This window comes from Spermophilus citellus (assembly GCF_964194105.1).
Source record: "Spermophilus citellus genome assembly, chromosome: 18".
Lineage (NCBI taxonomy): Eukaryota > Metazoa > Chordata > Mammalia > Rodentia > Sciuridae > Spermophilus > Spermophilus citellus.
The window spans coordinates 7,323,917-7,335,670 of record NC_138200.1 but is presented as its reverse complement, the minus strand read 5'-3'; the positions used below and the strand labels follow the sequence as shown (position 1 = coordinate 7,335,670).

The 11,754-nt window shown below is 52.8% G+C and overlaps 2 protein-coding genes across 7 annotated transcripts in view; one reads left to right on the top strand and one right to left on the bottom strand.

Annotated features, from left to right (window-relative positions):
• Positions 1-281: 281 nt before the first annotated feature.
• HRC (histidine rich calcium binding protein) lies at positions 282-3,955 on the bottom strand. Its single transcript, XM_081273969.1, has 6 exons — positions 2,132-3,955; positions 1,991-2,061; positions 1,385-1,453; positions 1,091-1,145; positions 609-645; positions 282-421 (listed from the first exon to the last, which is right to left on the bottom strand). The coding sequence occupies exons 1-6, from the start codon at positions 3,783-3,785 to the stop codon at positions 385-387; spliced, it is 1,923 nt and encodes a 640-aa protein (XP_081130095.1). The 5' UTR covers positions 3,786-3,955; the 3' UTR covers positions 282-384.
• A 209-nt stretch (positions 3,956-4,164) lies between these two features.
• TRPM4 (transient receptor potential cation channel subfamily M member 4) overlaps positions 4,165-11,754 on the top strand; it is a 33,893-nt gene continuing 26,303 nt past the window's right edge. For 3 of the 6 annotated variants that reach the window (XM_081273953.1, XM_081273954.1, XM_081273955.1), the window contains exons 1-3: positions 4,165-5,354; positions 5,589-5,656; positions 11,454-11,628. In XM_081273953.1, the coding sequence (XP_081130079.1) occupies positions 5,331-5,354; positions 5,589-5,656; positions 11,454-11,628 (267 nt within the window). In that variant the 5' untranslated portion in view covers positions 4,165-5,330. The remainder of the gene's footprint in view (positions 5,355-5,588; positions 5,657-11,453; positions 11,629-11,754) is intronic. The other 3 variants (XM_081273958.1, XM_081273957.1, XM_081273956.1) reach the window with 3 other exon arrangements.

The following is an 11,754-nucleotide window of genomic DNA, read 5'->3' as shown; positions in this document are numbered from 1 at the left end:
AGCCCTCGCCCCCGACTCTCGGTCGGCCTCCCGGCCCCAGGCGTCACTCAGTGATCACGGGTAAAGAGAACTATTTCAAAAAGCTCCGTGTTAATTTCCTTTTCTTTCTTTCTTTTTTTTTCTTTTCTTTTTTTTTTTTTTTTTTAGTGGTGGTGTGGGGGGGTCAGGACTTTAAGAAAAAAACTCCCTCGGAGGACCCAGAAGTCCAACCCCTTTCTCCCACAGGCTTTCCCCCCACCCACGTTCCCTGGAGCTCTGAGAATCGACCCCACGTCTGAAAATGAGGTTTCGGGGAGCACGTTTATTCAGAGAAATAAATATGGCTCGTGGTTAGGGGGTGGAGGGCAGGGGGAGGTCCATATGCGATGCAGCCGCGCGACCAGGTCAGGGTTCCGGAGTTTCCAGCAAGTCTGCCAGGGCTCTGGAGAGGAGGACGCAGAGGTTAGATAGCCAGTGTCCAGAGCTCACGCCAGGACGCTTAGAGATCATTACCCTGCCCACTTCACCGACAAGGAAATGGAGTCCCAGGGTCATCCAGGAACTTAGAGTGGACAGTGCTTCTCCAGACCGGGCCCTTAAAGTGCCCCCCACCCCTCACACACACTTACTGATACAGGGAGGAGGAGAAGTAGTCAACGTAGCTTCCTGTGGGAAGCAGAGAGATGAGGCTAGAAGGGTACTCCACGAGTGATATTAGGGGGACACTCAGTGCAAGTGCGGGACTAGGGCTAGTTTTCCCCTACCCCTTTTCCCTAATTTCTGCCTCAAATTGAACTCCTACAGGGACTCCTTGGAAGGCTACGCCCCTTCTTGCTCCGGACCAGCTGATTCTCCACTAGCCCCTCCCCTTTGACCTGTACTAGCTTTGGCTCCGCCCACTCGCTTCTAGGCCCGCCCCTCAACCTTTACTCTTTCTTGGTGTCAGACCTGCTCCACCCACATGCTCTGAGCCTTGGACACGCCTCCACGCCTAGCTCCGCCCCATGAGCCTTCCTGGCTGGTCCCTCAGGTTTGGCTCCGCCTCCACCAGGGTTCACCTTGGCGGGCCAGGTCTCTTCCACAAGGTTTTCCCCGCCCCGCCGGTGCTCACCTGGAGTGCACAGAGTTTCGCAGACTAGAGGGCAGAGATAGCAGAACTGGCAGTGCTGGGGGAGAGGCGGAGACAGGGAGAGGAACGCGGTCAGGACAGGGGCGTGGACAGGGGCCTGAGGCTAGGTGGAGGTTGAGGTTGCAGAGTTATAGGGAGGTATAGAGTGTGGTGTCATGGATGCACCAGGTGTTAGGGGTTGAGTCGGTCTGGAGTCAGAGGCCAGAATTTAGTCCTGGGTGTTCTCAGTTGCTATTTGAGGCCTGGTGGAGCTTCGAGTCTGGGGAGAGGTCTCACCTGGCACTGGTCACAGTGTTCTCCCATGTTCTCCTCGTCACAGTGACAGTTCTCACATTCAGTGCATCGCTGAGGACCAGAGGAGCCTGGTTAGATGGAAACCCTAACCCCACTTAGGAGACAACCGTCATCCACTCCTGCCTCTTGGACATTTCACAGACTCCTCACCTCACCCTCATGACGGCCAACACTGAGCTCAGTACCTTCCCCTAGGTTGCTCCCATCCTGCCCCTGGTTCCCTGTCTCAGGGAGGCCCCACATGACCTGGTCACTGTGGGCTGGTCCTGTGAGTGCTTTCTTTATCATCTCTCCCTACCCGCTCTCCCCATGGGCTGTCAGTCCTCCCTCTTGTCTCTCCTGAGACGACTCTTGGCCATGGACCCTGGTCTCTGTCCTACACCCCTAGGTGCAGTTCATGCCTCACCTTCTCCTTTCTGGATCATTGCCTCCACTTCCTCCCCCAGCCTCCTGGCCTCCAGTCTTTCCTAGAAAAAATCTTTTTTCACCTGGACCTGCCCTTGCTCAAAGCCCTCTCTTGGCACCCCAGGATCCCTGGGACAAATTCCATGGGACAGGTTGGTGTGTAGATCTGGGTGGAGGACATACATTACAGAAGGTGCAGTAGCCACACAGGGACCCTGGTTGATAATTCCCATATTCCTGGGTGTCCTGCCGACCTGTGGGAACAGAAAGGCAGGGTGACTCAGCCTTATTCACTCCTCCCCACCCCCACCAGGGGCCACTCACCTGTGTCTTCACCACTCTCCTCTTCACTCGAGCCATCCCCAGCCACCTCCCTACTGGCCAGGGGGTTAGGGATGATGGTGAAGGGGAGCTCATCTTCCTCTAAGCCTTCCTCCTCCTCCTCCTCCTCCTCTTTTCTGTGATCTTGGCTCGGTGGGACCAGAAATTCAGCCCTCTCTTCCCTCCTGTCTTCTTGCTCCTCCTCATCTTCCTCCTCTTCTTCCTCCTGGCTCAGGCTGAGACCGTGACCTTCCTCTTCATCCTGCTGGTCTTCCTGGGCCAGGTGGTGGTGTTGGGCTCCTTCCACCCCCTGCTCAGAGCCTTCATCATCCCCCTCAGGGGAGCTGTCATCCTCTTCCTCTCCTGAGTCACTCTCCCTCCCAACCTGCATGTGCTCTGGGGAGTGATGACTAATCTCCTCTTGAATGGATCCTCTGTGACCATGATCAGTCCCTTCATCTTGGTGGTCTTGTTCCCTGTGGCTGGGGGCCTGGTGGCCAAGCTCAGCAGAGATGTCCTCATCTTCCTCCTTTGAAACGCCAGGGTGGTGATGGACAGGGACGTCTGTTTTATACTCCTCTGGGAAGTCCTCCTCCTCATCGCTCTTGTGGCCTTGGGGTTGGTGCCTTGCAACATGTTGGCTGAGCTTGTCTATGACCTCCTCCTCCTCTTCCTCCTTCTGGTCCCCAAGGCCATGGTGGCCATGTCTGGGAAACTGGTGCCAATGCTCAGTGGACACATCCTCATCTTCATCTTCCTTGTCTCTGTGGCCTTGGTGCCCATGGCCAGTGACATGATGGTGGTGTTCATCTGAGACGTCCTCCTCTTCATCCCCGTGGCCTCGGTGCCTGTGGGTCTGGTGTCCATACTCAGCGGAGACATCATCATCATCATCATCTTCTTCTTCTTCTTCTTTGTGGCCTTGGTGCCCGTGGCCAGTGACATGATGGTGGTGTTCATCTGAGACGTCCTCCTCTTCATCCCTGTGGCCTTGGTGCCTGTGGGGCTGGTGTCCATACTCAGCGGAGACATCATCATCATCATCATCATCATCATCTTCTTCTTCCTCTTCTCCTTCATCATCCTCTCCCTCTCGAGGACCCCGGTGCACATGCCTGGGGCTGTGATGGTGATGCTCACTGGATACAATGTCATCCTCGTCCTCATCTTCATCGCTGTGGCTCCTGTGGCTGGGGAAGTGGTTCTCATGCTCGGCTGAGTCCCCTGCGTCTTCCTCGTCATGGCCTCTGTGCCCGTGGGCTTGCTCAGCATGCTCTGTGAAGACCTCCTCTGAGACATGCCCATCTGCAAGCTCTTGGCCTTGGTACCTGTGGGCTCCGTGCTGGTGGCCATAATCCCTGGAGATATCTTTATCCTCCCCTCTCTGGTCTCTATGACTGTGGAAATGATGCCCATTTTCTGTGGAAACATCCTCACTCTCATCTCGGTGGCCTCCGTGGCTGTAGATCTGGTGGCTAACCTCGGCCGATGCGTCCTCTGAGGGCCCTGCGACGTTTGCATTGTTGTTCCAGTTGCTGGGGCCCAGCCCAGCCCCTCTCAGCTGCTGGGTCATGGCAGGAGGGAGGAGCAGGCTGACCACTGTGGCGCAGAGGAGAGAAGTGTGCAGCCATGGCCCAGGTGGCCCAGGGTGGCCCATGGGGACGTTTGGGCAGCAGGCTTTCTCCCAGGGCTGGCTCCAGCTGCCTCTGAGGCTGTGTGATCAAGGTTGGGGTCCTGTCCCCTTCTGGGTCTGACTCTTTCTCTGTGTCTCTCCTTCACTTTTTCTCTCTTGATCTCTGTCCGTTTGCCTTTCTCTGCCCTGGACACCCCTCTGAGGCTGTCTCTGGAGTCCCAGACTCCCCTCTTGGGTCCTCCCTCCCCACTGCCCAGCCAATAGGGTCTCTCCCCTCCCCTCTCTGTGGCTAAATTTACTCTTAGCCTGAGTTATTCTGGGTCACTCCCTGCCTGCCCCTCCTCTTCTGTTCCTCAAACCCGCTGGGGAGGGGCTAAATGGAGGGGTCTCTCCCTTGAGTGGGAGAGGAGACTGAGGGACTTGACCTTATAGTGCAAACAAGCTCATGTTGGCAGCTGAGAAGATAAAGGCTAGACTTTCAGTGGGCCAAGCTGGGGAAGCCTAGAGCCATTGGGGGAGGGCAGGAGCAACATGTCAGAGGGAGAGACCTCTCAATGGAAGGGTTAGGGTGTAATTATGGCGAATTTCCAGCCTGAGGGGAATGCTTGGTAAGAAGGTGGATGCCACTAGCCAGACCCTAGAATGGTTTTTTGAAGGGGCCTGTCCCAAAGACACATACCGTGACCTCCTGTCCCTGGAACTCAGATCTGAGGGTAGGGGACATCACCAGGCCAGGGCTATAAATACAGCTGAGAGGAGGGTGTGGGGGTCAGGTTACAAAGGCCCCAGCTGTCCCCATCAGCAAGAGCTGGCAGGAGATATGTAGCCCTGCCTGGCTCTGTGTGTCCATAGCACCCACTCCTTACCTCCATGATGACCCTCACTCTTTGGGTCTCCATCTCTCTTTTTGGGTTCCATCTTTCATTTCTGTCACCTGCTCCCTCTCCATAGGTATCCCCCCTTCTGTCCCCCCTCACTCTGGACTTATGTCCCCCACCCAAGTCTTTGTTTCCCTCTCTTTCTGGGTCAAGAGCACACTACCCCAATTCTTCATTCCCACTCCTTTATGATTCTCTGCCTACCATCCAAGTCTTTGTGTCTCATGCCACCCTCAATATGTCCCCTCTCCTTATCTTTCTCTCCATCTCTGTGTCCTTTCTCTGGGTCTCTAACCTCCCACCTCCCTCTCTCTGGGTCTCCATCCACCTCTCTCTGGGTCTCTATTTCCCTTGTGTCTCTGGTCAAAGTGCCCCCCCTCATCTCCGCACCCCTCTGTCTGAGCCCTCTCCTTCCTATGCACCTGTGGTCCCGATGCCCAGGTCCACTCCCGGTCTCTCACCCCACGCCCTCTATCGCGGACCTCTGCACCCCTGGGTCGCTGTCCCCCCCTTTGTCTCTGTATCGCAGCCTCGGCCGCCCTTTCCCCGCCTCCCGCTGACGTGTCTCGGGGACTCCCGCCCCAGGCTGGGCAGGGAAGTGGCGGATCCGGTTTGTGCCGGGCGGGCCTGGAAGGGCGTGGAGGGACTGTAGGGAGCCCGAAGGGCTCGGACGTTGCGTGGCCGCGGCAGCATGGTGGGCCCCGAGAAGGAGCAGGTACAGCGCCGGCCGGGCCGGGAGCGCGGAGCGGGGGCTCGGGCTCCTGGTGCCCAGAGACAGGCGCTGGAGACCCGGCTCCTGGGTCAGAGGGAGGGCCGGGGGTCGACCCGCGAGTCTGGGGGAGGCCGCCCTGGGGTCCGGGGCTCGGGTGTGGGCGGTGGGGCGCCCGGAGGTGCCTCCGTGCCTCGGGACTGAACTGGGTTCCCGTCCCCTCCCTGTTCCGGTCTCCAGAGCTGGATCCCTAAGATCTTCAGGAAGAAGATCTGCACGACGTTCATAGTTGACCTCTCAGATTCCGGGTGAGCAGCCCGCGGGGACCGGCCGGGAGCCTCGGGGCCCGCTGACCCCGCCCACCGCAGACAGGCCCCGCCCCTCCGCGCCTCGGGTCTTGGAGGCACCCCGGACCCCAAGGGCTTTCGCGGCTGGCGCTCTCCCGCGGAGGTTTGGGAGGCTGTGTAGACACCTCAAGTCTCAGTTCTCCCTCAGGGTCCGTGTAAACGCTCCAGGGCTCGGTCCTGTTTCTTTCCCTGTGTTTCTTGTGTGTCTGTCTGTCACTTGTCTCTTTTGACTATGTCTCTTTCAGTCATTCGTTCGTTCATTCCTTGATCCATCCAGTAAACCCTCACTTGGCGTTCCCAAGATTAGAGGTGCTTTCAGCAAATCCCCCGGGCCTGCCGGCTTCAAATTTCACTTGAGACTCATCCTCTGTGACTTTGGGCAAGTCATTTCACCTCTCTGGGCCTTGCTTGTCATCTGGGCATAAAAACTACCCTCCCTCTTGGGATAATTGTGAGAATTAAGCAAGTTAATGCTGTGAGATTTCTGGAACAGTGCCCAACACCTAATAAGCATTGGAAAATATCTACAATTCCCTCTTGAAAGTTGCAATTGCCACAGCGTGTGGGTGCTGTGCTGAGTGGTTGGGGACATTGCCTGAGCTAGACAGGGTGCTTGCTGCCCTGGAGGAGCTCCTGGTCTCCAGTGATGGTCCTTCAAGTGAGTCCATACTTTCTAGTTGTCCTCCGGTCAGTCCTGGGGCATGGGAAGCTTATACCTTCCCAAATTACTTGTTATGAACTGATTATCTCGGTGTGGTACAGCTTGCAAATTATAAATAAATGAATACATGCTCATGAGTGTGAGCGCTTGAAACGTTTTACTGGAGGGAGGTCTCGAGAAAATTTAGGAACCTTGAATCTGACAGCAGGTGGACGACATAGAGGGTGATTCTTATAAGGCCAGGGGATGACAGCTGCCCAGATTGGGCCACTGCACTTGTGGGAGCCTAGAGGAGGTGTCTGGCTAGGACTAGGGAGGGGACAGTGTATCACTAATGATTTCCAGAGGAGGAGGGCCATGAAGTGCATCTGAAGGAGAGCTGGTGTTCGACAGGCAAAGGTGGGCTTGAGAGAGGCACGTGGAAAGGCATTCTGAGAGAGGAACAGCATGGGAAAAGTCCCCCCAGTGATGGTATGGTGTGGCTTAAAATGGAGCCAAGGTCAGAGTGCAAGGAGTGTCCTCACCAGAGAGGAGGGTGGTGCTAGACCTCACTGGGCCTTAGAGGGCACCCTGTCTGGCTGGGACCATTGTCCTCCGTGCCCTACATCAAGTAGAGGGGTGGGGTCCACTCTTGTGTGATGACTATGTGAGGATAAGTAGGAGGAAGCTGGGTCAAGAGTCTGAGAGGGAGAGAGGAGAGGGCCGGAACCAGGTTGCACTGCAGGGCACAGAGAGGAGGGGTTGGGGCAGGAGGTGGAGCCTGGGGACCAATGGATTTGGGGAGGATGGCTGCTAAACAAGCAGTCTGGTGATTTGGACACAGGGGGTCATCCTCAAGATGGGGAACCCAGAAGGATGAGAGGTTTGGGCAGTGTGGCTTCTGTGGGCGAGGGGAATGCGGAGACCCAGGGCTGGGACTCAGGAGAAGGTTTGGACTCCCAGAAGGATCTGAGAAGTCCTAGCTCTTGATGGTAATTGGCACCATGGAAATAGGTGACATATCACATGGTTTAAAAAAAATGTAAAAAGGGGCTGGAGGGGCTGAGGCTGAGACTCAGTGGTAGTGCACTTGCCTGGTATGTGTGAGGCACTGGGTTCATTTCTCAGAACCGCTTATAAATAAATAAAATAAAGACCTATCAACAACTCTCTCTCTCTCTCTCTCTCTCTCTCTCTCTCTATATATATATATATATATATATATATATATATATATATATATAAAGGGGAGTGTACTCAGTGGTAGGGTGCTTGCTTAGAATGCATGAGGCCCTGAGTTTGATCCCCAGTATGTAAAATAAATAAATAAATAAAGTCAGGGTGGGGGTTGCCAATTAGTGGTTCCATGGCCAATGGTTTTTCTTTTGCTTGGGAGAGTTTCAAAACCTGTGTCTGGGTTGGGAGTACACAGCTCAGTGGTAGAGTGTGTGCTTAGCTTGCATGAGACCCTGGGTTCCATCCCCAGCACTAAAAAGCAAGCAAACAAAAAATAAAACCCAAAAAATAAAACAACAACAACAAAAAACAACCAAAACCCAACACTCTGTCTCTGAATGTCCAAGACAATCATGCTGCTTCAAATTCCCACTGCCTCTAGCACATTCATTTCTAACAAAGCTTCTTTCTATTGACGCACTTGCCTGGATCCTGTGAGCATCAAATTTGAGACCAGCGTGGCCTTTGCTCTGGGGAACGCTTGCACTCAGGGGGATAAAGAGAGGCCACAAAGGAGGCTGGGACAGAGCAGCAGGGGACAAAGAGGATGGGAGTCGGGGACTCTGCCAAAGTAAAGGTTTTTCAGAATCAGAGTCTTTCAACTGTGGCCAGAGCCACCTGAACTGCAGTCAGATGAGACCTGAATAGGGGCCATTGTGTCAGGGGCCACACTCAGGTAGACGTGAGGCTGGCAGAGGGGATATCTACTAGCACTGTCCACCAGAGCTTTCTGAGGTAGCAGAAATATAAATGTTGGTCTAGGACACCAGCCTGACTCTGGGTTCCCAACAAATCGGGTCTAGCCACTTGCACCAAAAATCAAACAGAAAAAGTAATGGTGAAAAGCTGGAAAGGAACTTTAATCAATATGGCAGGCCATATGGGGGAGGCCGGTGAGACCAAGAGACTCAGTCATGTTTTGGAGACACTGATGTGAGCTTTAGGTTTAAACAGAGGAAGAACTAGGGTGGAGGGGGAGCCTAATTAAACAGTCCTGGTCAAACTGTTGTCTGGTTGATCATTATCTCAGAGCTGGTTCTGCAAGGCGGCTCCAGAGAAGTCCTTATCGCTGGAGATTAAGGGGCAATCAGTTCCCATGAAATTATTGCTCCTGCTTAAGAGGGGCCATCTCAGTACCTGTCAGGGGGTAATTGCTCCCACTTACAGGGGTGATCTCATCATGGGACGATCTGTGTGGGAGTTTCTGCTGTCCTGGAATCCAAGGTGATTGTAGGTTTAGGGCAATGACTGGGGACTTCTAGGTGCTCCTCCAGGTCTGGAATAGGACCTTGTGAAAGCTGGCAGTTGAGTGTCCCTGAAAATCTTCAAAATACCTAGTTACTCTTATCTTGGTGTTGTCTGTCTTGAAGGGAAATGAGAGAGGTTAGGTAAATTTAGGACTAATAGACCTTGTATTGCCAGACAACCCTTAAGTGATTAACGTGCCTACATGCAGAGCTAAGCCGGAATCCGACCCAAAGTTTACGTAATCAAGAGACAGATACAAAACGCCAAGCTTCATCCTGCTTTTAGTTACCCATTGGACATCTGCAGGCTCCAGTGAAGAGTTAGTGCCTTTGGCAAGAGCAGCTTCTAATTTCCTGTAGAAATGTTCTCTGTCCACATCCAATATGGCAGCCACTGGCCACATGGGAGCACTTGAAATTTGGCTGGTGCAACTGGGGCACTGAAGTTTTGCTTTGATCTAATTTTAGTTTATTAGACTATAAGGAGTTCGTGAATGGAAAGAACCCCATGTGAATAGGGCTACTGCCTTAGACAGTGTGGGCTCTGGAACATTCCTTGCTCATGGCAAGCAGCTGGAGAGCAACAAGGGATTCCAAGGAGGAGGTTCAGATAACTGAGGCCTGGAAGGTTGCTGGGGTTAGACTCAGAGGAGTGGAGACGTAAGTTCTCCATGTGCAGCAACGGGTCTGAGGTTTTCTGTTCCTGCGTCCTGTGCATGGATCCCTTGGCCCTTCTTCTTATTTTTTTTTTTTTTTAGTTTATTGATTTTATTTTTTTTAAATACATGACAGTGGAATGCATTACAGTTCTTATTATACATATAGAGCACAATTTTTCCTATCTTTGTACATAGAGTGTGTTCACACCAATCCATGCCTTTATACATGTACTTTTTTGCATTACAATTCTTATTACACATATGTACCACAATTTTTCATATCTGTTTATATATAAAGTAGGTTGACACCCAGTTGAGTCTTCACACATGTACTTTGGATAATGATGTCCATCACATTCCACTGCCCTTGCTAATCCCCTGCCCTCTCCCTTTCCCTCCCACCCCTCTGCCCTATCTAGAGTTCATCTGTCCCTCCCATGCTCCTCCTCCCTACCCCACTAAGAGTCAGCCTCCTTATGTCAGAGAAAACATTCAGCATTTGTGTTTTGGGGATTGGCTAACTTCACTTAGCATTATCTTCTCCAGCTCCATCCATTTACTGCAAATGCCATGATTTTATTCTCTTTTAATGCTGAGTGATATTCCATTGTGTATATATGCCACATTTTTTTTTATCCATTCATCCACCGTTTAACTATTGTGAGTTGAGCTGCTATAAACATTGATGGGGCTGTGTCCCTGTAGTGTGCTGTTTTTAAGTCCTTTGGGTATAGACCGAGGAGAGGGACAGCTGGGTCAAATGGTGGTCCCATTCCCAGATTTCCAAGGAATCTCCATACTGCGCCCACATTGGCTGCTCCTTGGCCCTTCTTTTTAGTGTCTCCACTGCTTCTGCCAAATCCACATGCCACCTGAGTTAGCATTTTTGTAAACTTGGTCCTCACATTGGCTCACTGGACTCAGGCAAATGCAGGTTCCCGGGCTCTCTGAATTCTTTCGGAATCAAGGAGATTTAGAAACATTTTCGCCTGAATCCCTGTTCCCCAACTCTCGGCTCTTCGCTCTTTGAAACTCGGATGCCAATCACAGCAGCAAAGGAGGATTGTAATTTATTTAGGGAGAAAAAAAATTTATATATGGTGACCATACATGGAAATCCAGTTCCATTTGTCACAAAGAGAGAGAAAGAAGCTACTGAGGCCAGATACAATAAACAGCAAATAAAGGTATTTACCTCTGGCTGGGTGCTATTGCCAGCCTCACATTCTGGTCCCAAGGCCTGTTTTCCTCATTAAAAACAAGGACTACCAAAGGGTTAGGCATGAAAGATATTCAGGCCCCCAGCCGAGCCCCTCTCCTTGACTGTAGTCAGAAAAAGGAATGACTTTCTCACTGTGTTATTCAAGGTTATTTAAAGCTCTGTGTGAAGTTCACACAGCCTCGTCTCCAACTGGGACGGGTATGCAATTCTCATTTCAGGAAACATTGCGTTATTTCTTTGGCTCCTTATAGTTCTATGGAGTAGGCTGTGCTATTATTGTCTTTTCATTTGAGGAGGAAATTTAGGCTCAGAGAAGTGAAGCCACCTGCCCAAAGTCACACAGCTGCCTCAGCCTCGAGCACATGAGCTTGTTTCTGAATTACTCTCTGGATTTTTCTATTTTTAAAAAAATTTCTTCTTCTTTTTCAAATCTTCCTTTTCATGGTGAACATCATCCGTTTGGACTGGGGGCTGGTATTCCCACTGATGGATGCCTTTGCTTTTCCCTCTGGCCCCCCGGGTCACAGTGAGAGTGGAGCCCTGTCAACCTCCCTACTTGAGTTTACTTGTGGCTTCCTTCTGGTGGGGAGAGGTGACTGTCCCTGCCTTAGTCTCTCACTCAGGCGGTTGGAGCCAGTGCCAGGGTCAGTGTGGATTCTGACCGCCTCTGGGGACACAGAAATCTGGACACGTCTGCAGGGTGCTGGGGTCCGGGGGATTCCTCGGGTTCATGCTCCACCTTCACACCCCCCAGAGGGACCTTATGCCAGTGTGGGTGTCCTCGGAATGCCCACCCCTCAGTGGCTGTGGAGGATGCATTTGGTGCGGCCGTGGTGACCGTGTGGGACAGTGACGTGCACACCACAGAGAAGCCCACTGACGCCTATGGGGACCTGGACTTCCAGGGTGCCGGTCGCAGGACTAGCAACGTGAGGCCTGCATGCCTGGGCGGGGCGGGGGCTGAGCCTGCCTGGGGGCCCCCGGAGGTCTGGGGGGCCCAAGCTGAAGGCTGCGTCTCCACTGGCCCTTTCTCCACCTCTGTCCCCTGGTGCTGA

Bases quoted from the DNA above. Each gene is read 5' to 3' on its own strand.
- HRC (XM_081273969.1), bottom strand. From the start codon at position 3,785: ATGGGCCACCCTGGGCCACCTGGGCCATGGCTGCACACTTCTCTCCTC. The intron at 2,062-2,131 runs GTGAGTGGCCCC...CTGTTCCCACAG, and splicing joins GGAGAGTGGTGAAGACACAG to GTCGGCAGGACACCCAGGAA. The intron at 422-608 runs GTAAGTGTGTGT...CCTCCTCTCCAG, and splicing joins TTCTCCTCCTCCCTGTATCA to AGCCCTGGCAGACTTGCTGG.